Raw genomic sequence first — 27771 nt, forward strand, 5'->3', positions numbered from 1 at the left:
ATTATCTGGGAGATGCAGTCCGCAGGCCTAACAGAATAATATGAATTAGTCAGTTTAATTACAAAAAATCAACAGCCAAGCTTAGGAACCGGTCTGCAAAGGTTCCCTAAAGATTTGAGGAAATCTCACAAGTGCGCTGTTCGAGTGGACATTTCATTCTCCCTTACTTAAGCGATCTGGAAGTACCGTTCAAATCTAATCACGACCTAATCGTCTCAAATACTGCAAAGAGATACGCAGTGGTGAGTGAGGTAGCCCGAGAATTGCATGGTGCTCGTGAAACTGACGTATGTCGTCTGCTACCTTGGTATGTCCAACCAACATACTTTCTAAAACGAGGAGGCTAGGGCATCCCGAGAGGCACGTCGAGTGTGTGAAACTGAAACCAGAAGGAGTACTCTTAAAGAAAGCGTCTGCGACGAAGTCTGCAAATAAATAGAGTAGACAGGCTCACCAGACCTGAACACCAGTCAGAAATCCGTCACTGAGAGGCGAAGGAATAATTGTGAAGTTGTGAGTTGGTCATTTGTAGCTCAGAGTGTGGTGTTCACCTAATCTACCGAAAACTGCATGTGTGAGTCGTAATCACGGCTTGGAAACCGTCTGTTGTTGCTGAGGTTCGCATAACATCAATGGACTACACTGTGTTACATGCCTTCAGAACAAGTATCGAGCAAGATCCACAGAATAAAATAAACTGGAGTTTGCGAACTGTACGGCCAACCTAAGAAACGTCAATTCGTTCGGCTTTAACAAGGATGAGGACACGTTACAAACATTGATGTACGGAGAAGCCCCTCTCAGTTTCATATGTTTCACGATGAGCGGATGACGAAAACGAAAAAATCTCAAGATGTCTTGATGCGAACGGTAGTGTTTCAGTGAAAAAAGGACAATATACTACATAAATAATCTGAAGTGAAACCATAAATGGCAAAAAGAGTTGGGATCACAACTTCTCACTCGAAGGACCGTTTGATCGGTGCAACGGATATGCCAATTGATGCAAAGTATAACCCCGCAGCCTGTGAGGATGAAACCTGTTGACACCAGAGCTCCGGGAAAGACGTATTCTAAATAACCATCATTATCATCAATGTGCAGAAAAGACGTAACAGTGATGTAGTTGCACAACTGTCGTCTTCAGCTATGGGTGGAACACTCATCTTCATTTTCATCACCATCAGAGAAAGCAACATCAGTGTTGACACTGATGCATCACTGCTGTACAAACATAAAGTTCATCTAATTATATTTGAAGCCCTAAAGTGAAAAGAAGAGAAATGTGAGAGAGGGGACATAGTGCTGCCGAAGTCAAGTATTATGACGAGTTGGAAAGAAACTGACAGCACGAACGCTGCTGACATCGGTCAGCAGCCATTTCTTGCAATGTCTCCAGCCAAACACATTGTGGGGTCACGGGGACCTCATCATGGAAGTCGTACAACACCAACAACACCCAAACTCTTCGTGATCTCGTTCACACCTTTCTGTAAAGTCATATGCTATTCACCTCGAGGTTTGTACCATCCTGAAAGGGACAAGGAGGTAGATGGTGTTTTGGCATGCGTAGAACATGACCGAGCCACCGCAGCTGGTGGTAACAGATATTTTCCGCGACTGAAGTACCTCCAGAGGCCAAGTTTCGCAGCGATACAACAGCCTTTAGTGTAGCCTGGTACACGCAACTCTTAAGACCCAGTGATATGTCTCTTAGACGCCACAAGTGACGCAAATGAGCAAAGTGACTCGACCCTTCGAGATTCTTGCGCTAACTTCATCAGACACATTCTCGTCAGAGCTAACACAACTTCCGAGCTATGTAAAACTCTCCACAGCATCCAGTGATCCTCCTTGAGTTGTAGGGAGTAGCTTCAGGGACTGTACGTTCTGAAGCGTGAATTTGCACACTGAAGGTGAAAGGCGCACGCCGGACGATGGTATTACGGTGGTCGGTCAATTCAGCATGGCTTGTGCTTCGCCTTGGTCTTCAAAGATGAGGGCGATGTCGTCTGAGTACTCCAAATCAACAAGGTTCTCACTAGCATCAATTTGAACGCAGGAGTTCTAAAGACCTTCCAGTGTTCGCCTCATTATTTCAACGACGAGGTTGAACAAGAATGGATGGAGTGGACATTCTTATCGGACACAACTTTTTGTAGGGAATCTTTTGAAGTGCTCAGCATACACTCTCACACTACCAGAAGTACGTGAATATGGGCACCAGATTATGTTCACAGACTTGTGGTATGCTCTGTCAAGCAAGTGTAGTTGACAACACTGACGATCGATGGGATCAAACGCAGTCTTAGAGTCAAGGAACACCAGGATTGTGGGTCGTCTGTACGTGTGTCGTCACTCTAAGACGAGACGGAGTATGAAGATGTGGTCAACACAGCCTCTATCTGGTCAAAATTCCGCTTGATTCTCACGAGTCGAGGTTTCGCGTGACGAAGAATCAGTGACGCCGGAAGCCTTGTCACAGCAGGAGTCAAACTAACACCACCACTGCGAGTACGTTTTTGAAAATAGGCACTGGTTTCAAACGTCACTAACTTCGGCTCTGTAAATTATACCGAAATTGTTGCGGATCCACGAGCACTGACCTAGCATAAGCGAGACAGTGAACCACATGACGGGTCCCAGAGACAAATCATTTGATCGTTGGGATAAACAAGATCAGTTAATCGTTGAACGTTACAACAGAAATGCGAAAAGTTGGTGGTGAATCAAATAAAATGAAATAATGGAAGTGCAAAGGTTCGCGTGCACATACGGATACTGAGATTTTACGGACCTTCATGGAGCAGCAAAGCCCACAGACTGAAATCCCTCAGGAATAGCAAATCGTGCTTGTTTCACTTTTGCAATTCTCTCAAGCACTTCATTCGTTTTTCCCGGTAGCATATACTGGTCCATTATACCTTCACCAAGGTATCAGCAATTTGTTTGCTACGATATACCCCATGAGCGGCTTAGGGCTGTCACTGCCCGTTGCCTATCAATAACATTCAGGCCCTGAGTGCAGCAACATCCAACAAGCTTTGCCACATTCCACGGAAAATGAAAGTGATGCTTATCGTAAAGCACACGTGCATACTGTGATCCGATGAATGCCATCAATTAGTCTAAAGGTGTCATTGTCAGTTCGATTGCGTCCAACGAAATGCGTATATTCTATTGTCATATGCTATTCTCAATCCACCATGAACTTGAAGAACGTTTAACTTGGATATCTGATCAATCGTTGTGTTTTGATCTCTATGAGAATTGTACCGTATTTTAGCCCCCTTTACCTACTGATGACACATCAGCGCATACGTCAGTTCGATGAAACCTGGAGCGCACCGACTTTCCCACACCACTGGTCCAGGCGCTAGACCACCCACAATAGGCTGTGTAGATACAAACGCTTTCGAAAAAACGCACGCATCGCACCTGATCTCACGAAACCACTGTAGATGAATCATCACAATGAGCCTCATTGGGATGCATCGGCCGATCGATAGGCTCAACTCCGCAGAGCGAAAGTGAGGCGGGGCTGGTGAAGTAAGGGTTGGTGAATATGCTCCAGTCAGGCGTTGGCAGGTAATGTTATCACGCTGATCTCGTGGCTTTGGAGAGCTGCCTCGGGACCCATTTAGGAATCACATTATACAATGAAGCCGCAACGAAAGGACCATCTAATGGATTGAGATAAGGCTTGGAGTACATGCGTCAAACTAGGCTTTGTATGAAGCCATACAAACACAAGTTCCCAACTTCAAGCAGAAATAGAGTTTCAACAGATGCACGATATCTCCGCGAACAGCTCAGTAGCCTTGGTGACAAATAGAACATAAAAACTAACCTGATACGAATTTCATGAGAGGCGAAATAGAATGGTTGACAGGCGCACCAAAGCCTCATCACTTTCGCCATAACAGGTTGACCGAGAGGATCTGGTACGCTGGATAGAAAATCGATAACTGCCTGTGGCTGCAGACGACACAGTACGATAAATACGAAAACCAGGCTTTGTCGCGCACCACCTACACTACCAGCTACAAGGTCTGACGTGTTGATGGCCCCATCATCGAGCGTGTACAGCGTCCGAGTTGAACCTGTTGGGAGAATGAGTTGTAGGTATGTATGTAGGTAGTTGTAGGATGCGTTGAAATGGTATGTTTTCGTTTAAGATCCAATTCAGTTCTAAAGAATAGATGAAGTCTAAGAAGAGGTAAGCCTAGCATTGTTCGGTAATTCGAACTATCGAAAGAGCGGAACCTCTCAGCCAAACCTTGCTGTCATTATGTAGAGCGCCAGGTTCCAGTGAGACCCTTGGAGTGCTGAATTCTGATATGTGTAAATAGATGTAGGACGAACCAATGGTAGTATTGGATACATAGTGATTACTTGTTAGACAAAACATGTATAGTACTGCTAAAAATAGCTTCCTCTAGCGGGCGACAAGATATCTCGTTTTTCTGTGCGCAAATACGTTTGACATGTTCCGTTGAAACCCGATGATTCAACATTGAAGTGCTTCCAAAATTGAGCTGATTTCCCAAACGTTCAGTTCGATCACTTCAGGTATTCGGCTGCCTGTGTACCACGGGTTCGCTAGGGCCAGGTATCGATACATTCGCTGAGAAGAAGGAACATGCTAATGGGCAGCAAAATACACGAGGTGATAGTTCAGTCAGTTCACAGGCACCGAATTGTTCTTGTATCCTGATAACGTAGTTCATCAGGACATTCACACATCGTTGGTGATGGCTTTGATATTTCGTGGCTGAGTCAAGTCTGCCAGTGTTATCAGCCGAAGTTATTTATTCTCGCAGGGGTCTTCCAGCGTTGCTTAATGGTTGACTAATGGCTACTGCCTTCAAACTTCCCTGCCAAATCATCAACCGACCACCTGTATTCATCGGAGCAGAAGGAATTCTACGAGGTAGCCGGTACTATGAAGTGAACTTTATTACCTTATTGATGTAACGTAACAAGCTTGTCCAATGTGCGACAGCTTGATATTCCGAAACTGGATTTATTGTGCCCAAAAGAATAGTCAGTCGATTGGGCGATTAGAAGGTCATTTGCTTCGTTAATACAAGGGGAAACCCGCGAGCAGGGCAGGACAATAGAAGTGATAAATGTGGGCATGATGATATGGGGCACAGAAGTATTTTTGAGTCGCAGTGAGTGGAAATAAAACCTAAGTGTTCTGTTAAACGGATTTTCAACTCGTCCCGAGAGGTTCGTTACACACGTAAATGAAGAAGAAGCTTAGGCACCATTAGCTCATCAGAAGAAAAGCTGAAACATTTTGAGAGATATGAGTTCAGTTGAATCGAAGACACTGTAGCGAGGTTGTACCAGTTTACCGGTTCTTCCAAAATCGTTTGTAGCAGAAAAAATAGGTATAAAGTGGGCAGATATTATCTCAATCTAATTCGCATACGTGGGGTCAATTTGGTAACTATGGTTCGACAGGTCTCTAGCATATAAGAAAGGACAACAGCGATAATGGCATCCTGAGGAACACCAGAGTTAGTTATCTCTTGTAAACCGAGTTTGTTGTGTGATTACAGTTTGACCGCAATATCAAGCGCGTTGAAAAAAAGTCTAAAATGGCATCCTGAGGGATGTTCGAGTCCCTTTCAAGTCAGGAACAATGACATTCATATAAGACGTTGGAGCAAACTGACACAATGTGAACTATGCGCTGATATTTTTTTCAGGACTGGTCTGTCACAGTGGACCCACGGCAGAATGAGTGATGCCACACGCGGTTTGCGCTGAACTCCGTGTGTAACCAGCGGAGCGCCCTTCATTCGGTGTAAAAACGATAAAGGTGAGTCGGGAAACAGCGGCGGGTAGGTCTACAGTCATCAGCACGACAAACTAATGGCATTTATTTGGTAAAACACCTTAACGGCGGAAACCCACCTCGAACACGGAGGATACCTCAGTGGCCGACAGTACTCATAAGACGTAACATCTGCACATACGGTTGGACATTGCTAAAAAACAGTCGCTTTGGTCTGCGACACAGTGGTAAATAAAAGTCGCCGCCACAGGCTCAACAAGTCGGAATCTAAGTTCAACAAATATCGAGTTTCCGTTCGTTCGTTCATCCTGTGTTCCAGCCCTATTGCTTTAAGTTCGTACTGCGGTGGGTACATACGTTTCCTGCTTCATTGTCCAGGCAATGCTTTGTGTCATTATCCAACTTAAATCCGTTTCAGCAATTAAAGGACGGCGAGGCAACTGATCAGCTGGTAGAAGAAGCGCAAGACAAACCTGGCGCAATTCTGGTGCAGCTTAACCGAACAATCGATAGGAGAAGCAGGTGATTTGTTGCCACTCGTCACAACTCAGCAGAATTAATCCGGTGTTTTGATGATAATTAGGCCATGATGCCGGAAATCAATCAGCTCACTAATACGTCCAATTGTATAGAACACACCCGATTTCATTTCCCAGGTGCTGACGACAGACCTACTTCAGAAAAAAAACGCCGCTGCTTGCCATTCCACGAATAAAAACACCGTAAGAGTGATTCTGATTTTTTTCCAATCTGTCGTGATTTCCCTGAATCAATCGGTCAGTCCGTTTACTCACCCAATTACTTGCAGTTATAGTAAGCACCTAAACTCGGGCTTTGGTGCATCTCGCAGAGCCATTGGAATCACTGTCACCGGGAATATTATTGAAAACGATCTACCTGCCAGAGATAAATTGACTGACCCAGAAGAAGCGCTTGTTGAAACGAAAGAACGACACAACCGAACACATGAAATCATGACGGCTAGCATGATTGGAATTCAATAGCGGAAAGCCAAAGAACTGGAGTTGAATGTGCATCAATTACGAAAAACGAGACTTGTACGTCACCTTCAAATGAATTTTGCCTTCAGGTTTCGTCTATGATCCGTTGCACATGCACAAGATCGCAGCTGACGAGTCGACCTTGGTGGGTCAGCAGCAGCTTACCAGAACGATACTGACAACCAGTAGGAAAAACTGGCCGTTTTCCATGAACACACAGTTGTATTCATGATACCAGACCTGCACGACCTCCAGCTTCACCCGGGTAAAATTTACCTGAGGCAGGTTTCAATAATCTAACGAGCACTAAACGGCATACTTTAGCGGAAAAAACATCATCTGGCAATTGATAAACATCATGTCTCAGAGTTCGATGTTGCATAGCAGAGGTACTTGGCGACGCTCACCAGTAGGTATCACTTGGGGGCTGTGTTGGAAGTTACTTCCAGTCAAGCGTCGCACCTTATCCTTAGCCGGTCCCCTCCCCAGATGGCTGCATTCCGAAAATTGCTTTGTACTGCATTAATTTTGGGCACAGAGGACTACATCAACTTTTGACAGACTACCTCACAAGTACTCGCGTAAATTTCACGATTTTGTAGTGGCTTCAGCAGAACACACCGGTCAGTGGATTCTTCAGACTGTTAGCTTTCCTGAGGGAATTGGAATGGTTCAGAAGTTCGAGTGAGTTGCTTAAAAGGTGTTGTATCATCCATTACGTTGACAATTGAAATTCCTCACATTTATTCTGTCCCTATTAGCAAACCCTGCTCCATTTTTGTGTTAAGTATGTGTACATGAACTGACGTTTGTTCGTCCTTACCACTTCACTCATTTGGCCTTGAGGTCATCCGGCCATTTGGAGCCGACTTTGTGCACGTGTAACTGCCGCACGTGGGAGCCTGTTTGCTCCTTTGGTTTGTACCTTTGTAGTTCAAGTGGATCATTTGTTTTGGACGAGGTTTGTATAATTTGTGAATTTGTCTCACATTAATGGTACCGTATAGAATCCCAGCTCCGACTTTCTTTTGCCTTCCCGAAGGTTCTGGTATTACGCATCACTCGAAGATATCGTTCGCCCGTCACAGATGTGCTTAAAAAGTTGCCTAAAAAGGTGTAGACGTTTCATTAGGGTGTTGCTTCACTTCGAAAACCATGATACTGATGAAAACTCGCGCCGCCCATCTTCCTGGGTGCCTTGACGAAATGGCCTCGCGTTGGTCTGGATTCACATTGGAATTAAAATTAGAAGCTTTGTTCCCAAAGTCACCCACTCTCAAAAATACTGTTCGGGTAGAAAACTTCGAGGATGCAGCCGATGTGACGGTCAACAGATTCATTTACATTTGACGAAATCATGCAGCACCGGATTTATCCTCTGCCACAATGCCGTCATCAAGGAGATTTATCAATTTAGCTACCTGGTTGTTTTTTTTTGGCCCACCAGATTGATTTCGTAGTGGTCGTTCGTTTGAAATACCCGATCGGTTTCACGAACAAACGAGCATTCATAACCAGGTGACTGTCACCTGTGTTGTGCATCGAGAAATACCTCATGCAACTGTCGATGTCGAGTTCGTACAACTACTAAGTGACCACGTTTTCTCCCAGAAAAAGGTGATATCACCGTGATTGTGCATCGCCTTCTGAACCCATAACGAATGCAACCGTTTGAATGTACCGGTATTCAAAATAAATCAATCTTTTTTCAACACAGTGATTGGGTTTCACAGCAGTACGGCAACAGTGTCCCGGCGTAGACCTTGCCTTCCAGCGACCAGTTACCGTTTTGTCGAACCCAGTCGAGAAGAAGTAGAGTGAGTTTTATAGATCGCACCAGTTATTCTGTCAGTAATGTTGCCGCAATGTTGGCGCGATTGCCCAGACAGGTAAACGCATTTTGATAGTTCTGATGCTAAGACAGAGCCTTTCGTGGTGCACGCACCAAGTATTGCAGTGACACTTTCGGCAGTAATTACGGAATCGCACGGCGACAATATCAGATAATCTAATGGGTTGTGTTCCTGGATGGAATTTGAGTCAAGTGACGCGATTTCGTGTACGTACACACGGGTTTAAAGTTCTTCCACAGAAGGAAGTTGTACGCCAAATTTAAGAGAACTGTCAACAGTTGCTTCTATAAGTAAACGGACTACGAGGTTTAATAAGGAGAGCAATCAGAGGCAGCCTGGATGTATTCCATTTTTCAGGATTCCCACGCGCACAGGACAAAGAGGCCTTTCCCAGTGCTGCAATAGTCCATTGCATTACGTTAAAAACACATGAATAAGCATAACAATCAGACACACTGCAATCTGGATCTGAAACTCGACTAACACAGTCTGTGGGCCAACAGTGTTTATCAAAACATGAACTTGTTTCACTGAGAAATGGAATCCGATTGAGATCAGGGTTAAGGTTTATTAAAATTCTACCGGGTTGTGCAAGCGGATTCGATGCAGAGACGTTGGTAGTATCGACAGGGAAATTAAGTTGTGAAAGCGATTGACTGACTGCCGGGACACGAACAAACCTCAGCAGAGGAAACTTCCTTTCAATCAGTGTTTTTCGCTTAGAGGAAATCATTCAAGACCATGGAGTCATTGACTCCATTGTTCTGTTGTATTCGACAGTTTTGGTCATATTTGAAGAATTCAAATGACTAACAAGGCACATCCCATCCACATAAGCTTATTTCCGACCAAGGGTTCGATCCTGCATCGTGCCTCTGTAGAGAGGACTTCAGAGCAAAAAAGTCAAGGGAAGAGGAAACTGTCCCGGACGTAAAACACCAACCACAAGGTTGTTGAAAACTCTTCGATAGCTAACGATGGGTTTTGCCCCTTTTGGTCTCATCCAGTGGGCACTGTCTCCGAGTTCCCGTCAATCTTATATGATAATTGAGTTGAAAAAGAATGTCACAAGTGAGAGATTCAGTCGAAGTTGAAAGTGAGTCTCCGGTTATAACCAAATTAGTGTGTAAATGAGAGCACTTGAGGGGATTGTTCTCTTTTACGAGAATTCCTCAGCGTACTGGATTTCAGCTGGACGGATATCAGTGTCCATAAACCCAAGTATTGAGATCCAGTAGGAAATCCTTGAATAACTCATAGAAGCATAGTAAATAGGTCTCAGTAAAAAAAGTTACATTTGAAAGGAAAAACAAGTAGACTGGCCGAACTACGTTACGATTTGCATAACAGACGCAGGAAATTAGAACCCTCTTACAGAATACGGATTCCTAATAGTGCGTAATTTCAAATGGTGTGACAGAGTAAATGTGTCACACAAGAAAGAATTCAAACAACGCTGTGGCGGAAAAGACTTGAGTGACGTCAGTATTTTGGACTTGCATGTAGAAACAGATCAACCAACCCTGAACAAACTCAAAAATAACACTGTACACAGAAGCTTGTGAGAACTGTGAAGCTTACGTAAACGAGAATATGCATGAAGCGAGTGCAGATAAACGGTATTCCCACGTCGAAGTCACAGCATTCCCCCCTCCCGCAATTTTTATAACAGAGTGCACCAGTAAGCTCCCAGGAATCACTGCAAACCTTAATAGAAGTTAGCTTACAACTGAGACTAGTGATGATCACCAAGATTGAGAATAAAGGATCAATTCGAATGTTCCAAATCGGTTAATCGAATAAAAAGCGTCGACTTTCCATACACCGACTTTTCATTCATTGAGCATTCAATACGATTACGTATATTTTATCAACGGTTAAGCGGCTGTGCAACCAATTAATCACGAATAAGTCCCATGCTTGCATATTTTCAAGAACTCAGCAGCCTGTTGCGTAGGTCCTGTTGAAATCAAACATGTCGCAATATCCAATGGGTGAATGAGTGAGACCGCAGTGAACAAAGAGACAACCATGTCTACTGTCCAAGGTCAGTAAAAAGCATGGAAGGTCAGAGGACGAAATCAAGAATTTGGTTGGCCCCACTTGAGATACAATACATCACTGAAAGCTTACGATGAACACTTGTCGTGGACTTCCTTGAGTAGTGGTGCATATTGGGAGTGGTCGTCATTTGGGAGGATAACGCAGAAGCGAAATGATGGTAAAGACGCAATAGTATACAAAGTAAGGCAAATGGTTCAGGTGACAACGTGAATAGGCGCGTTGGTTGATATCCAAAGAGCAAAAAGGATAGTATGTATAGACATCGTGTAGACCGGTGATTCTTATCACCTGTTTGCCGCAACAATGATGTACGCAATGTTCAATGTCTCCACTACGTATGTCACCGCTTACCTTTCTAACCCCAGGTCTTCGTTGGGCCGAATGTCAGCAAAAGCTGGCTATTTGGAATCCCTCACACTGCCACGGTTTCTGCGGTGTGATTGGACAAATCCGGGCTCCAGGCCATATAAACATTACAGTGTTTATGCCAGTTGTTGTATACCGGGTACGACCTACAGTGTTGGATAACTGTCATGCGTGTACGAAATCTGGACTTGGATAAACTAGTCACCATAAAATTGGTTGCCAGGTGGAAAAGGATTTCCAGCAAAGTTCAGTAACTTAGGAGCACGAAAGCTCCGAATCTGGGAAAAACTAGACATGTCGTCGGATCTCAGTCCGTAGCTTATCATTGCCTTTAGCAGGCCCGGGCCCCGCTTTTCACACAAGCGCGGCAAATGTGGTTTGCCAGTAATTTCTCTTTCCATTTGTTAGGAAACATAAAATGACAAAGTAGATTAACCTACGTTCGTCATGTACTCCCCGTTTTTGTCCCTTTCTGCTATAAATTCCGGATAGATCTGAAGAAAGTTTTTGAAAATTTTGATCAGCTTAGACACGCCTCCTTCATCACCTTACAATAGACACCTGCCCTTAATCGAATTTCCGAAGACGGGCTGACGGCTATATAAACTGGAAGTAGACAGCTTTAAGATTCGATTAACAGAAGGTTTCTAAAGTGATTGCGATGACACCTACTACTACCAGGGTCGAAAGACTATCAACTGGTTTGGCGCGTATAATAATGCCTGCGTCACGCAAGAAGCAGAAATCTGGGGGGAATCGTCATTCAGGCTACACAACCAATATCGGCACCCCCGTAATTACTTGAATTCCTCCGCCGAATACGACAAAATATGTCTTTAAACAACCGGTAGAAAGTTTATCCAGAATGATACAACATCCATCAAGACATGAGGAACCGAATAACAAGTATTGAGACTTTCCAACTACATTGCGAATCGGGTGTCCTACTACACCTACAATGATCAGATGAAATCAGTCTTTATTAGCGGTCATTCCTTGCGTGATTAAAGTGTGCGCGATATACCTCATCACTGCATATATACACTGAGCTCAAGAACGCTCAGTAGTTAAGGCGCCAGCTTAAAGACTGGAAGGTCCGTTATTCGAACCCAGTCTCAGGATCTCGAGTGACCCCGTCTAGGCGTGGGCAACTTGGCATTATTCTAGTCCTCGTGCCTTCCGTTGGCGTGGCAGCTAAGCACCCAAAGGGTGCTACAGCTAAACGATTGATTTCTCTTATTTGTGCATACAACCGGTTTTATCGGAGGACGACAGCAGCACTCAAAAGCGATAGAAACGAAGAAACACAGTGTCTGTTCGCTCATCTGTAACATCCTTCCCGTGCCTAGCTGCTACGCCACCCCACAGAAGCACAAGGGATGTCAAGTTACTCAAGCCTAGACAGGAGAAGTCGAGATGCTGAATTCGGCTTTGAACTACGGGCATTCCGGTCAATAAGATAGCGTCTTAGTCAATGAGCTATCTCGAGGAAGACGACATTAAGGCATACTGGTTTGTCGGATTTTCAAGTAAGAGCCGAATGTTTCTACACCTTCGATTAGAAGACGCATTTCGAAAGTGGCGAGATCACAAGGTTTGGGCGTGGCAGTAAGCACCCAAAGGGTGCTACAGCTAAACGATTGATTTCTCTTATTTGTGCATACAACCGGTTTTATCGGAGGACGACAGCAGCACTCAAAAGCGATAGAAACGAAGAAACACAGTGTCTGTTCGCTCATCTGTAACATCCTTCCCGTGCCTAGCTGCTACGCCACCCCACAGAAGCACAAGGGATGTCAAGTTACTCAAGCCTAGACAGGAGAAGTCGAGATGCTGAATTCGGCTTTGAACTACGGGCATTCCGGTCAATAAGATAGCGTCTTAGTCAATGAGCTATCTCGAGGAAGACGACATTAAGGCATACTGGTTTGTCGGATTTTCAAGTAAGAGCCGAATGTTTCTACACCTTCGATTAGAAGACGCATTTCGAAAGTGGCGAGATCACAAGGTAGTAGGAATTCTCTAACAGAATGCTCTACTGAAGTAAGTAGACTTTACCAGTCACGATGCAGATGGTTGCTCGCCTTCGGACTGCAGGTTCTCAGCGCTAGATATCACACTTGGTTAGATACACCACGCTACACGCCTATCGGAATCGCATCAGTCCCTGAAGAAGTGTAAAGTCAACACAATCCAGGGAGTAGCAAAAGATGAAACCATTAGTGATAGTCTATTTCATAATCCTGGCCGTTGGGGTCAGACCAATCCGATTGTTACAGTTTACGTCACAGTTTTAGTACAAATCACTGTTTACTCCAAGAATGTGCCACCACACGGATGTGCTGCTAAGAGGTAAGACATAGAACTTCCGATTGATTTCGATCCGTTGCTGCAGAAATAAAATCTGCCACAACTGATAAGATAAGTACTGCACTATACTTGCATCCTACAGCTTTTGCCAGCAGGTTGAACAATTCAATAAGAAACAAGATGACGAGTTTCTGCATGTCCTTTGAGCAAGATCTCAGTGACAATAAATCAACAACGTGTCTGCTGTCCAAGATTTCTGAAGGGAGCAAATGGTTTGCTATCCGAATGCTGGATCCTCAACTTTGCATCCAAAAGAAACTTGTGCGACCTCTGAACTTGAACTGGTCTACGAAACATCCGGTCCCACAAGTCTGTCTGCCATTGACGTCACTTACCTGATTCCTTGACCCATTGACCTATTCCTCATCCAACCCCCCTTCCTTTGATTTCTATTTCTCTAAAGTGTATATAGCCCCGACCTTAACCTTTTCCACGTGATTTCTGCTACCACATAAATTTGTGATGTATTAGCCAAGAGGAACAATCACAGAAAACAAGCTTTGTTCGCTACCTTCTTCGTTCTCATGACTACCACAGGTATATTCAGCCAATAAAGTGTAGATCCCTGCAGAGATGGTCCAGTTTAATGAACTCATTTAAAAAATGTTTACTTGCAAATACTCAAGTAGTAATCCAGTTCCTAACTGGTAAAAGTGATGACTAACCTGCAGTTTCGGAAGAGATGAGTGGTAGAGTGGACAATCGAGCCAATGTCCCACGCAGTAAGAGATCGCTGTTTTCACGGAGTTGATCTGTCTGAACCCTGAGCAGAAGAGCGCAAACTAGTCTACCGGCAGCAGTTGCCCACTCAGCTGGACCAGAAGGATCCAACAGACGTGAAGTCACGTGCAAAATGTAGCCGATTCCATTGTTACCTGTGGGAAATTGAGTGTTATTGATCTTGTTTGAGTTCGTTTCAGTATCATAAATGAACAAAGACTATGAAATGAACTGAGGGGGAACTGGAGAGAGATGACGGGCAGTCTTACTTGAGTACACTAAATGGGTTTGTTCAAACGAAAATAGCTAGACATTATAAAGAGATATGATGACTTGTTTGACCGAACATTTTACATCACCATTGTAGTCCTTACACGCAGCGTTCCTCCCACTAGGGAAGCAAACACCACGGAAAACTCGCCCCATTAGCTAAACTACACATGAGCAAAACACTCTACAGAGTCAGCCACTCCAGAAAAAGACCGGTTTGACTAGTCCCACCAGTGACAAATATGCAGGCGATTTACCGGCCTTCGACAAAGTCGTGGGCGCACTGCTGTGGATTTGAAATGTGTCAAGAAATGGCGCTCTTCAGAATGCGCTGGTATTAGTTTCAAGCTCAAACCCGGACATGATAAAACTAATCAAACTTCAGACTAATCGCAGTTGGTACGAACATACTAATGGGAATGGACTGCTGCAGATTGAGATGTTGCCGTGCAAAGCCCCCCCCCCCGACACCGGTTTGACTAGTCCCACCAGTGACAAATATGCAGGCGATTTACCGGCCTTCGACAAAGTCGTGGGCGCACTGCTGTGGATTTGAAATGTGTCAAGAAATGGCGCTCTTCAGAATGCGCTGGTATTACTTTCAAGCTCAAACCCGGACATGATAAAAATAATCAAACTTCAGACTAATCGCAGTTGGTACGAACATACTAATGGGAATGGACTGCTGCAGATTGAGATGTTGCCCGTGCAAGGCCCCCCCCCGTATTTCAGCCAAGCTGATGTGCAAGTGTGTTGAAAATTCCCCGACATTATCGCTTTTGTCTTTGGCATTATCTCAAGGGAAATAGATAGACATCTTGAAACACTAAACGGTGTATTCGCTTGAAGAACATAACGAACGAGAGATTTTGTTGAGTTGTCCCATAAAATACGTGTTTATCTGTCCATACGTCTAATTTTCGGTTTGATGAAGATTCATGAACTAGACATGCCCAGTGAGTCTCAAGTAGGGTAAAACTGATGTGCCGTTCTAAAATTTTCATCAATCTCATTAGTAGCGTCGTATCAAGGTAGGCGGATTCTACCCTAGCAACGACTGAGAAGTGTTGTTATGAACAGTCCATTAACGACTACTGCTTTCCAACTGAATGAGGTCAATGAACGGCAATATATGGGGATATCGATCGCTGAATGGAACGACACTGAAAAAAAAATTTTTTTAAAACAATAGTCTTTAGTTTGGGTTTCCGACACATCATCAGGGACCATTAGAATCTGGTCAAAAGATCAATACTGCCGCACTGACCGATGCTGACAGAAACAACACAAGGCGAATGGAAAGTGTGCGCCTTCGTGTGCGGTATCTACGTTCAGTCACATTACTAGCAGTGTTTGAGGTATCTCTCACTTATCTCAGCAATTTCTCTCCATATCGATTGGCCTTGCCCCTACGGTTTCGCCACGATCGTTCTGGGGGTGCGACCAATAATGAACCAGTAGCCACGAGACTAGAGCACAGTAACTCTCGCCAGACAAAAAACACGGGGATATCCAGTCCCAAATATACACATGAAAAGAGAAAAACGAAGTGGAACAATCCCCGGTTTAAAGTCTAGAGCGCGTGAATACTATCCCACAGAACCATACGGAATCCACAGCAACAATCAGGGTAGGATGGAGTCGAAAGTTTTGTTCAGCCTTCCAACAGACTGAAAGAAGGGGGCGTCAAGCGCGTGTCAATGGGAGACAGAACTATAATCTTACATTTTTCTGCGTGGTTGCGAGATAACCCAAAACTATTTCAAATCCTACCCAACCCACTGAGTGAAAGGTTAATTACGCTCTCGATGTAGCCAATGAGCTTCCACGTTAGTCGTAAATCTACATACTCCGAGTGAACGAATCTCGGTGTGAGTGCGGTTAAGTGAATTGTGATACATCAAAAAGACTAGTGAGATCTAGTTTGACTAGTTCTCATGGAAGAGTGGGATTACTCGATCGACTGCTCATATAAGCCTAGCTTGCTGACTTCGACAACGGCTTTATGTACTGTTCCCTTCACCTCGAAAATAATAGATGGAGGACAAAGGGACATGGCAACGAGTTAACAGTTCCAGGGAATACACACCACTTCCTACCTTCATCGTCATGCCATTCCAGGACACGATCCACGCCAACCGCAAGGTAACATCGCAGCACTTCGCAGGAACGCTACAATGTAATTAGAATCGGGCGTAGCGTGTGAGGAAAATGACAGGGAAACTGGCAAAAAAAACAGCTCGCGAGCAACTTCCCAGCAGAAGTGTTGAACCGGCACCATAAAAAGTGGAAAACTCACTGAAATGATGATTGAATCTGAACTGGTGATTGCAACGTGCACCACAGCAGGAAATATGCGTTGCATAAAGATGGAGTTAAGAGCTGGAGTCGAGCCTCTAATCAGCACACAGAGCACCTGCATTGCTGCCTGAAGCGCAGAACAGAAAGAATTAGTAGAAACTGGAGAGTGAAAATGCAAAAGCCACCTTCGAAGACGAAGTTCCGAAGATGAGCTCATTCAATATGCAACAGAAGTGTCTTACGGATAAAGAAAAGGGATGAAGGAGTACTAATACAGAACTGTTCAGGACACGTTCCAGCTTCTTCAAGGACTCATGGAATACATTCAAACAGGTCACCAACCTCTAACGTAGCTTGTGATGCATCGCGTTCCTCATTAACAACTCAAGCTGAGAATCATTTGGGCAAAAAGGGATCATCTCTCATGCGATTGTTATGGAGAGTCAAATGACCGAATGAAATAACAAAACTATGCGTTTAGTGGAACTTGAGCAATTCTAGTGATTCTGTCAACTGAGCTAATCAAGCGACTCGGTTGAAGAGTGAATCTGGCTACAGTAGTTAACGCACTCCAAACCCCTTTGGCTGGCAAATACTGTGCGCGTATTTGCCTATTGATCCACTGGCCACGAAGGAATGTTCCGAAAATAACAAACAGCGTAAGCCCGCAGGAAAAACCAGAAAGAAGCGCACCGAGGTAAAAATGTCTTACTATTTTCCCCAAAAAAGACCCATAAATGAGGGAAAATATGTTGCTACTTGTATCCTAAAAGTTACCGTGTCAAGTACCACCCAGAAAATAACGAAAAAGAGCGTACCTAGAGAATAGGCACAAATGATAGGGCGATGGAATAAACAAGTAACCGTTAAGGCCTTTGAAGCCCAATTGGGAATTTTTAGATAAACGGAGTAGTGTTTCGTTTCAAAAACGGTATGAAAGTCGGTTGGAAATTCGCAAATGAGGGGATAGCAGACATCCTCCGAATCAACGCAGTCCTACACACAGCACCCTAGCAAAGTGATTGACCAAAATACTCGCAATTGCCACCTAGTCGACATCGATTTGTCCCACTCGAACCCTAGGGGAACGGGCACCTAGAATGCACCCTCTTGGAACGCCGCAAGATGAAATGTCATCGAGGATGGCTTGACACATGATGACCGCATTGCAAACTTCTCCGCTTAGGTACGCTTGCACCTGTAAGGCGTACCAAGTGGTCCACACAGTTTTACTGAATGTCAATGGGATTTTACACTTGATCCGGAAACCCCCTGGTGAACCAGTATGGTGGCCACACGCCTGCGTCACCAGTCATTAGGAACGCACGTTTTTGTGCTACCTAGGTGACCCATAAAATTCCAGTGTAACAATAACAATAATAATAATAACATCGACGCGGATTCTAGGTTACATCACTGGCTAAATCAACAGTCAGTACGAGCCCAGTGATGTTTTGGGATAATGTGTCAACTGTTTGCAACATGAGCAGTCCAAAGCCTTTCGTTCAATAGCCTAGGACATATTTATCGTCATTTCCACATGGAGGTCGGAAAGTTTTCATAAAGAAAACTACTCACAAGGTTGCTGAAAACTCTTCGACCTTGTGAGTAGTTCCCTTCATGAAAATATACTGCGATATCTCGAATATCGTGCCAACTGAAACATGAGGTGGTCTGTGTGCAGCACATTCAGTTCTAGAATATCATAAACGAGAGATTCCATTGAGTCTCTCGTAAAAAACAAATTGATTTGCAAACGAGTGTACTTCTCGAGATCAGAAAGTGTTTTCTCACCGGTCAGAGATGATGTGCATCAGATGGCATATTGCAATGGTAAAATCCGATATCATCAAGAAAATCTCGTCAACATAGGTGAAAGACATTACCGCGCACAACGTCGTCCAGGTTAGCTGTCGACGGTACGTGTAATCTACACGGTGCCGCAAATACACAAGTTTGAAGCATGCTTTCAGTAGTTTAGCAGCTGAAAATTTGTGATGAGTCGGAGTGGGAATCAAAAAGACTTGGATCATACTTGAGTAATCTAACGACGAAAGATATTCAGTTCTAGAGTACTAAGAAAGCTTCGCGAACTACGTTCAAGTTGTTCAAACACTGGAATTCTATCGAGAAACGTCACATTACCATATGTGTCCCACAACATTAGATGAGTTTCCAATGAGATACGCACTAAATCACTGTTTGTTAGGTTTGCTCGCTACTCAAACAAAAAGTGTATAATATTACGACACAACTTCACCAGCTTAGCCAGCTATCGACCAGTGTGGGCTATCGAATAATTGGCCTACACTTCGACATTCGACAGAGAAAGTTTACTCAGTACCTTGGATTTGAACGAGAAAATAAGAGATATTAGTCTGGGGCGGACGTGGTTACGCGTAAACACCAAACTATGAGAACAAAAAACACTTGGTTCTAAACTGAAGAGGAGGTTGAGAATGTGAACGAGACCAATGAGGGACGTGTATCGGGCTTTAGAATACCCGTTTAGGATACAAAGAGATCATGACAGAATGGGGTTGCTAAGTGTATATAACAGATATTTGGTTGTCTGAAAGCCTACGTAAGTGCCTCCGAAAGGCTGTGTAGATCGTGGAGGACAGAATTGAATGGAAAATCCAAACGGACCGTTATAATCAAAACTCCAAAACAGATAGCATTGATAAACAAGCTCGACTTAACAAAGAAGAACTGACACAACGGTTCGGAAGTGAAGTAACCCGTTAACCGAACTCGGCTACTAAACACCTGAGTACCCCCAAAACAAGAGCTGCAAAAAGCAGCTGGGGGAGATATTGCTGTTTCGTTCATTTTCCTCAGCTGCCAAGCTGAAGCTGAAAGCCCCCACGGATGAACAATATAGATTCTGCTTCCAAGGGAGAAAAAAGAAGACAGCCTCCTCAGAGTCTCACGATGTGCGATTCATTCTCCACGACTTGATCTTTTGTCCAGAAGAAGGTCGGTGTCAGCAAGAATATTTGCGAAAAGGTTGAATAGCATTGGTTCGTAGTGTTGAGGGACGGACTGAAAACCTGAATGGAAAGTTGAGACCGAAATTCCAGAGTGATTTATCACTCGGGGTTCCTAAAGCCATACTTTAAGGTTGACGCCTGCATAGTGCTAGTATCAGGCGAACGACAATGGGAGTTTTCCTCACTATCAAAGCTGCTTTCGAATCCGTCAGTTGTCTGGAAATACCGCAGTACGTGGTGATCAAACTGGCCTCATCAATGGGGGTGACGGCTAACTCCTGTGAGTACGTATGATCAAACGAAAAACTTTTACGAGTTGATCATGTCTAGTGACGTAGTACCAGAACGAATTTCCTGACTATTGGTTAACTTTATGTAAGGCCTGAAACCCTGTTGTCTATCTTTGACAGATCGGCGGCATAAATGCTCCCAAATCGTTTGCATACTAACACTGAATAAACAGATAAAAACTTCTCCCCTTGGTTTAGATCCTGCAGAGATACAAGCCAAGGCAGATAACCTATATAGCTCGGCATGAGCTTCACACCAGCAACTTACTGTTTTTACTATAACTGATGGAGACTAGCACAAAACTGATACTTGCGGACCAGCCAGATAAAATGGTCTGATCGGTAGTATAAGTTTTGGTGAATGGCTGGTATCTCGGGTCGAGAAGCAGCATTCGCCAATCTTAGACATCTGTGGGGGCTCCTGATGTCAGTTTGTCTGCAAAGGACATCTTGGTAGTATGATCAATACAATACGACAACGTTGTCCCTCATACGGTGTATGAATCAAGGCTATCATGACGAATACGGAGAGGCCCTGAGCAGCAGATATCCAAACCATCACAAACGTCATCGTTGAGGGAGTTGAAACGAGTGTGGTGTTTAGAGATCTCGGCTTTGTACACCTCTAGTGATGCAACGCCCACAATCCGTCGGAGACGCCAGTGATAAAAACATTCCCGCTTTTAGGTATCTTCCACTCACAGACGGTATGTTCGCAGACATAAATCAGGACTCCACAGCTAGATGCGCTGAGTGTGCGGATTTTCCTGCATAAACTAACCAAATTTCTTCTCTACAATACAGAGTTCACTTGTACGAAGGCTCGTCGGGCATTGTCTACACGCCGTTGAAATGCAGCTTTAGTCTGTCCGTTGGGTAAGATAGTGAAACCAAGGTATTTGAAGCCAGAAGCCTGCTGAACTACTTGAACACTTTTCCAGAAGGGTGCAGTAAACAATCGGTAGTTTCAACTCTTATGCTGAGAGGCTAAATGGACACGATCCATTGACCCAGGAACTCCTATGTTAATTTAACTGAACTCCAACGAATGTGGGGAAAGCACAAGTCACACTGGTTCGACATACTGCGCATATCAGTGCACTTTTATCCACCCATGTGTTGACAGAGTGAACAGTCTGCGATCTACCGACGAGGTTTGAAAGCCCCAACTAGTACTCAGTCACCTTGACGTCTGCCACGTCTCCGGATGGGAAATCCGGGACTCAACCATCAATGGCAACACAAAGGAACATGGCTCAGTTACAACTTGATAGGTATTAGCTAGTAGGTGTTAGCAGCAAGATGTGCAGTTAGGATCAACCGCCTAACGGTAAACAACGACGCACCGGTCAGTGCAGAGGACCGGCACTTTCGGTTAAATGTAAAGTGCAGTCACTGTTGGGGTAAGTTGGAGAATGTGTAGCACAGTGGTTCTAAGCCGCTTACTTGATCAATGGTACACAAGATGTCAGTCCCACTATAGCATTGAAGGTTGACAGGAAGGTCAGATTCCAGAATACCGGAAGCTGCTGAGACCCTAAAACCCCACCAAAATTTCACCGGGGAAGCCGGCGAGCATCCAGGCCAGTCAATCACTCAATCACTTCAGCAACAGCCGATGAGTGTCAAGACGCGCTACAGAAGCACGACCGACTGTGTTCAGGATTTCATAGAAGCCCGGTCGATGTTGATGGGTGATCACTAAACGCCAATCAGACAGCCTGGATCAATGTCAGAAAGTGCCCTTTAAATGGCGCGGTGCCGTTGTAACTTTTGCACTCGCAAACTTGTTGCAATAAAGCTGCTGAGTACCTTGTTGGTGAGTCTTTTTTCCGGCACTAAGGCACTGGAGTGGGGAGAGCAGTCAGATACGATAAAGGTGATTCATCAAGAAACATCAAATCGATTCAAGAATATTAAACAAGAAACGGGAGAAAGACTTGAAGTTATTGCGATTCGAAAATTGGATCTGGTATACTTCATTGGAATCGGCAGGCAAATTTCTTGAGAAAAGCATCAGAAAATTCAATATATTGGATAGAAAACGATACTCTAGCAAACTAAGCATAAAAACGATGCGGAATATTCTAGTGTGGGTCTCGACTTAACTGCTGGATATGTTTGGAAAAAAAGCTGTTAACGGTTCAACTCCCTTTTGTGTTCAGAAATAAACTAGGAAAATGCACACAAATTTTCACTGGTGATCGATATGGTGTGAACGAAATCAGCATAATCACCGGCGTTTAAGTCCAGTGTTGTCCATAATTTAGATTAGTAAATGCAAGTGACACTGTGAGGCGGAAACGAACGAAAGCCACCTATTCGTGTCATACAACAGATAGGAACACAGAAGTCGGGTGAAAATGAGACGACTGACTGAGGAAAACAGCCGAAAAGCTTTCGTTAATAACAACTGGGTCTGACGCAGTCACCTATTGTCTTCATTCACTCACGATGCATGAAAAGTAGGGTGGGTGATGCCGTTTCTGAATAAACGCGTCAACTCACCAAGCTGTTATATAAAACTAAGGAAGCTACAAAGAAGGCGGAATAGTTCAATTTCTCGAAAACGTCGCGTGCATCATCATCGTAACCATCTTAATCTATAAACAGTGAACAAGTAGTACATTCACTCAACCACCCAGGATTGTGCTCACTGATGAGGGATGGATAAGACGAGGGGGCACATATTACATGTGACCGATCAAAGTATTGTACTACAACCGCGGTAATAAAATCAAACGAGATACAAGCGAGTTTTACTCTCGACTTAAGAATGGGCCAGCCAAGAGTTGAAGACAATAGGTTAGGTACATGCATATGATCAGGACAGCCTATTTGTGTTTCCAAGCTCTGATGCGGCGAGTATTGAGCAAACCGGCTAGGAAGAATGCATCACAAACGAGTTTGCTAGTTAAATTCTCCACCCTTCATCATGTAATTTCGACCACATCACCCTCATTTTGCATAGTGTTGAGTGAAGATGGTTCCACTGACAGACCGTCTTCTGGCAACTGAAACAGGTGAGCAAGTTGGCGTGATCCGTAGAGTGTTGCCTGCCCACCTATATTGTGTGAGTTGTTCTCTCCTAAACCGTCGGACGTAATTCAGCATTACAAACCCCTCGTTCCCAGTTGTTCCGAGTCTATGAGTTGCTTACCACTAGCAATTACACCCAGTGTGAACTTTACGCTTGCAAAGGAATGTTCAGTCAGCTATCAGGGGTAACAAGTTTCCTTAACGAACCAGAAGAGTGAAGAGCCAAGCGGTTTTTCACAAAGCTCTGAATGTTTTTTGCTGCATCTTACCAGCTACACACAACAGTAAGCCATTCGGGAGTTAGTCAGAAAGCAGATGCGGAAGATAGTTCGTCAGTTACACAACTTTTAAAATGGTGAGTTGTGTCTCAGGGGGTTGGCGTTAATTAATGGAAATACACCAGGATTTTGCGTTCACATCAATTTGCTTTAAGTAATCGTCCTTCTGTCCTGGTGCAATTATTCTGGTGAGTCCCCACCAGAGGACGAGAGCACTAAAAACAAATTTCGCTCTAGTCAGGGTTCATCGGCAGTGCATATCCTGAGCCGTATTAGAATTTGAAATCCGGACATCTGACATGCGAAGCGAGCATGTTACCACTACTCGATCAGCTCAATTTGGGCGCACCCAAATTATTACGCCTGGACGGGTGATGGTAATCACGCTTGAGCGATGTGAATCCAGTGCTCCACATCCTTGGTATGGACTCACTAGTATAACTGCGCCGGGACGGGATAAAGACTGTTCAAAAGAGAATGAGGTGGATGCAAATTCTACGAACGAGCATCAGAGCTTCTTAAGGTGACTACGGCCCCGAATGTGGAGTTAGATTTGAGATTAACACAAGAGTTCTGAGACATCCTGTGACAACAGGATGTGAAGTAGCTCCAGACCTTTTGGATATTTTGTTCTGTCTTGGAGCTGTGCAGTGGAGTAAGGTGTCAAAGTGAGTGGACTAAGCACATTCGGTTGCAAACGGATAAACTACTAACCTGATCATATCCGACACGCTCGGTCACTGTCTGTGTCTAGTTTATCGCGGACAAACCAAAGGACTCCGCTCTGACACGAAAAAAAAAGCTAGGAAATCAACCACACTGTTGCTCGAACCTAAAAATCGAGTCAATGATGCCTGGCGAGCAACTGGTTCAATAACCAAATGATCAAGTTTTATCCAAATGATCCAGCTGAGTTTGGAAGTGTGGGTTGGTAACTACAAATGCGTCTGGTGGTCGGGGCTACTATTTCAATCAAGTGTAGAAGCATTTCGAGACAAGTCTGTGTACACTGCCTGATTGCTGGCGCACCAACTTCAAGTAAGTCACTATTCAGCACTTCACGTGTTAGAGTAGTCACGCCATGTGGATGACACCAACGATGAGATTTTCCAATACACATAGAAACGCGAACTGTATGAATCGACAATGACGAATTTTACCGTGTGTGTGAACGAGCACGTTTCGTACATCGATTACGGTTCCAGTTGCAGGCATGTTAGAGTAGCGAAGCGTCCGTGGTTTCAGTCCAGGTTTGATTTCAGTCTGCCGAATGACCGGTCGATCCATTGGTCAAAGAACACGGATTCCCTCAACAGCTAGAAAATACCCCACGGTTACTCGTAAACATAATGGCACTTAGGTGTTTTTCTTTCTCGGATTGTGTGGTGAAAATGAATAGCTCAAACTGAAGAACACAAGGTATCACACGGTATAGAGGTCATCGAGTTATGAAGGGCACCGGATATAGAATCACGGACATCATCCGCATTCCAGGAAAGCTGGAAATAGGACGTAAATGGAATGTTCTATATAGGATAAGACGGAACATTATGGACGCATGACGTGATCGAAGAAGTGAGTTCGCTAACCTCAACTACAACGGACTCCAAAGTGTCTTGTTGCTCCAAACAAGTCAACAACATCGGAAGGAAAGCTTGTTCCAACGCCTCTGATGACGACTGATTGCCCGTCTCCTGAATGGTATGTAGAATGTCCAGGTACACGGAGAGTGTGCTTGCAACTTTAATTAGAATGAGAAGGGCGTGGGAATTGGTTAATAAAAGTCACATTTGACAGCTCAGCAAGTCTTGCCTAAAAAGCCTATCCATATGTATCTTGTGTTAAGAATTGAAAGAGACTGACTGTCACTACATTGTCTCTATTTCCAGACAGAGTATTGAAACACAAGTGATTCTACTTGTATACTACCAAACGCTCCCTGAAACTTTTTTCTAGTAATCAACACAAGCATTTGATAATGTCAACCTCAATACCACAGACAACGAAGCAGCCAGGGCACAAGTCCCTGGAAGTCAGTGATTCGAGTCTAGCCGTGACTTTTAGAATGCTCCTGTGACCAATCCTGATACCTGTACAGTAAACTATGGAGGTACACAAGGGGCCACTATTTCCCTCCTAGCAAAGTCAGACAACTAGTCAGTTACGGAAATCATAAGTTGGGTGCTACAGTTGGTGTACATCTAGCCAAGGAGTCCCCGAAGTACACAATATTGGTACTTCTTCCGAATGGAATGCAACAATGAGAAATGGTTACTAGGGTCAGTATTTAAGCATTCTGTATCATGAGTAAGTTAAGAAATAGTTTTAATGCAAGATCTTTGTCACAATGACCGGATTACCACAGTAATCCTGCGATAAACGAGAGTGTCACAACGAAAGGAGGATGTACACAAAATTATGACTAACTGGTAGCAGTGTGAGTCCACCACTTAACTGGATTCCTTTCGGTGGCTACCACTAAGAGTTTGAAGGCTTTTCGAATGCGTATCAACCTAAAATGTTTAGTGTTCGATAAATAAAGGTGTTAACTCAACTAACTAATAGCAGTTTAATTTTGGACAAGTCAACAAAATTCCAGGTCAGGGAATGCTGCATTAACCTTTCTTCCCTGGCGAACAAACTGCGCAACTTATTTGTATGCAAAGGAACCGCTGAGTACGTCATCAACGCTGCCCTATCCAGGCAGAACTTATCTCGCGAACTGGATTTTTGTGGTCAATCTAGTCGATTTCTCCGAATTCTCGAATTATCCGCAAAAGGGTCTTTTGAAATTGTTGATACAAATAAATTTGGTTTAACAGTCAAGTAACTAGATTACTGTAGTTATCGAGCGGTGAATACAAAAATCAACGGCATTGCCAAGAGAGAAACATATAATTGTACAGCGGCACAGATAACTGATGGAGCGATAATCAGAACACTCATATAGTCAGAAATGCGATTCACACAACTGGTGTTCATGGTGACGGTTGTATGAGAGTCACAACATCGTCACTAAGAGAGAATAAGAAATGCACTAACTAACCGCTCAGACAATGTTTGAACAAATCGACCATAATCGCGGTAACCTGGTTCTGTGCTGACAAAGTAAACCCTTGTGGATCGATCCGTAAAACAGCGTACAGGGCGTACAATCCATCGTCCAGAATAGGTTCTCCGAAGCTTGACAAACAATCGACCACACTAGCGACCAAATTAGGTAAATGTTGTGTGATGGCAGACATAGGGGTCGACGCTGCCGCACAAACCTGACGCAGGCGACTTCCCACACTACCCAATGCCTTGACAGAAGCCACTCTCAGAACGGAAGGTTGTGACTGTGACAGTGCATCAGCCAAAACAGCCGGAAGACTGAAAAGTGGGGAAAACGTGCACGCCGATTAGTGGACAGAAAGCTAATTATCGGGGATTGTTAAGTTTAGCAAAGATGTCACTGTCTGAAAGCCGGTGGCAGGGATAGCTTCAAAATTAGTTCCAGAAATCGGATTTAACAGCTTGCCGCCAATCGTTAAAAATTAAGGGTATGTGGCAGTAAAAGGCGTGAGAAGACGGTACAACAATCTTTGTGAGGTGCAACTAAGCAAGTTCAAACAGAGCATGTTGGATACTAGGAGTTGAAGGCTAACAGAGGGAGATTAACCTGTGTGTTTGATTTGTATCCATACTAGCATTACTATAGTAGGGTGCCATGGTTAGCTCGTATGAAGATGCCTTTTAAATTTGTTACGCTGTTCGAATCTCGTAGAAAATGCAAGGATTAAATCAGTGATTTTCTGGTTTGGCTGATGCACTGGAATGTCAGGAATTTTGAATACTAGAGAACAGTGAAGCGTTATTCTCCACTTTTTGGGATCCCCAAGCAACATTTGGTACGGACAATGCTTAAGTATTTGCTATACAAACAATCCCACTGGTCTCAGACTGGTACATAGATTTCGACTGTTAACAAATATACAATACCAAATCAAAACAAATAGTCTGGCTATGTGTTTAAATACAACACCATTCAGGGGGGCAAGGGTCCCGATACGGTCAACTGGCCCAGCGATGAGCAATGAAAAGGTTAGCAGTGGAGTCGTATCAGAACCACCTGAAATATATCTAGCTTTAACACTTTTGCATACTGAACCTTTGCCCAAAGTAAAATCAGGTTCACAGACCAATTAACAAGTCAACCAGATTTAAAACGACGTCATTGTAGTCAAACCGGCGTGCCCATCAAAAAGAAAGTATGTTCAATGAATGTCCGTATGTTTAAATGAGCTGAGGCAACAAACGGCAACTGGCACCAGCACATATTCCTTTTCCAAAAGGACTGCAATTCTTTCCTATTGGCCAGTTACACTTTGTATATGTTAAAGAATGTATCGTTCCCCGAAGTCGTTCTATATATATA

General features: G+C 44.0%; 3 protein-coding genes across 3 annotated transcripts in view; 2 read left to right on the forward strand and 1 right to left on the reverse strand.

Annotated features, from left to right (window-relative positions):
* Positions 1–27771, reverse strand: part of T265_00339 (hypothetical protein) — a gene marked incomplete at both ends in the record, with an annotated part of 84117 nt that overhangs the window by 34807 nt on the left and 21539 nt on the right. Inside the window, 6 exons of the mRNA XM_009164084.1 lie at positions 3851–4103; positions 14129–14338; positions 16553–16625; positions 16753–16881; positions 24944–25095; positions 26401–26726. Coding sequence (XP_009162348.1) covers positions 3851–4103; positions 14129–14338; positions 16553–16625; positions 16753–16881; positions 24944–25095; positions 26401–26726 — 1143 coding nt within the window. The remainder of the gene's footprint in view (positions 1–3850; positions 4104–14128; positions 14339–16552; positions 16626–16752; positions 16882–24943; positions 25096–26400; positions 26727–27771) is intronic.
* T265_00340 (hypothetical protein) lies at positions 7966–8160 on the forward strand (the record flags this gene model as incomplete). The annotated part of the gene is made up of 1 exon (XM_009164085.1): positions 7966–8160. The coding sequence occupies one exon, from the start codon at positions 7966–7968 to the stop codon at positions 8158–8160; it is 195 nt and encodes a 64-aa protein (XP_009162349.1).
* Positions 9726–27771, forward strand: part of T265_00341 (hypothetical protein) — a gene marked incomplete at both ends in the record, with an annotated part of 27546 nt that continues 9500 nt past the window's right edge. Inside the window, 2 exons of the mRNA XM_009164086.1 lie at positions 9726–9759; positions 19596–19733. Coding sequence (XP_009162350.1) covers positions 9726–9759; positions 19596–19733 — 172 coding nt within the window. The remainder of the gene's footprint in view (positions 9760–19595; positions 19734–27771) is intronic.

The sequence above is a fragment of the Opisthorchis viverrini genome (genome assembly GCF_000715545.1).
Source record: "Opisthorchis viverrini unplaced genomic scaffold opera_v5_3, whole genome shotgun sequence".
Lineage (NCBI taxonomy): Eukaryota > Metazoa > Platyhelminthes > Trematoda > Opisthorchiida > Opisthorchiidae > Opisthorchis > Opisthorchis viverrini.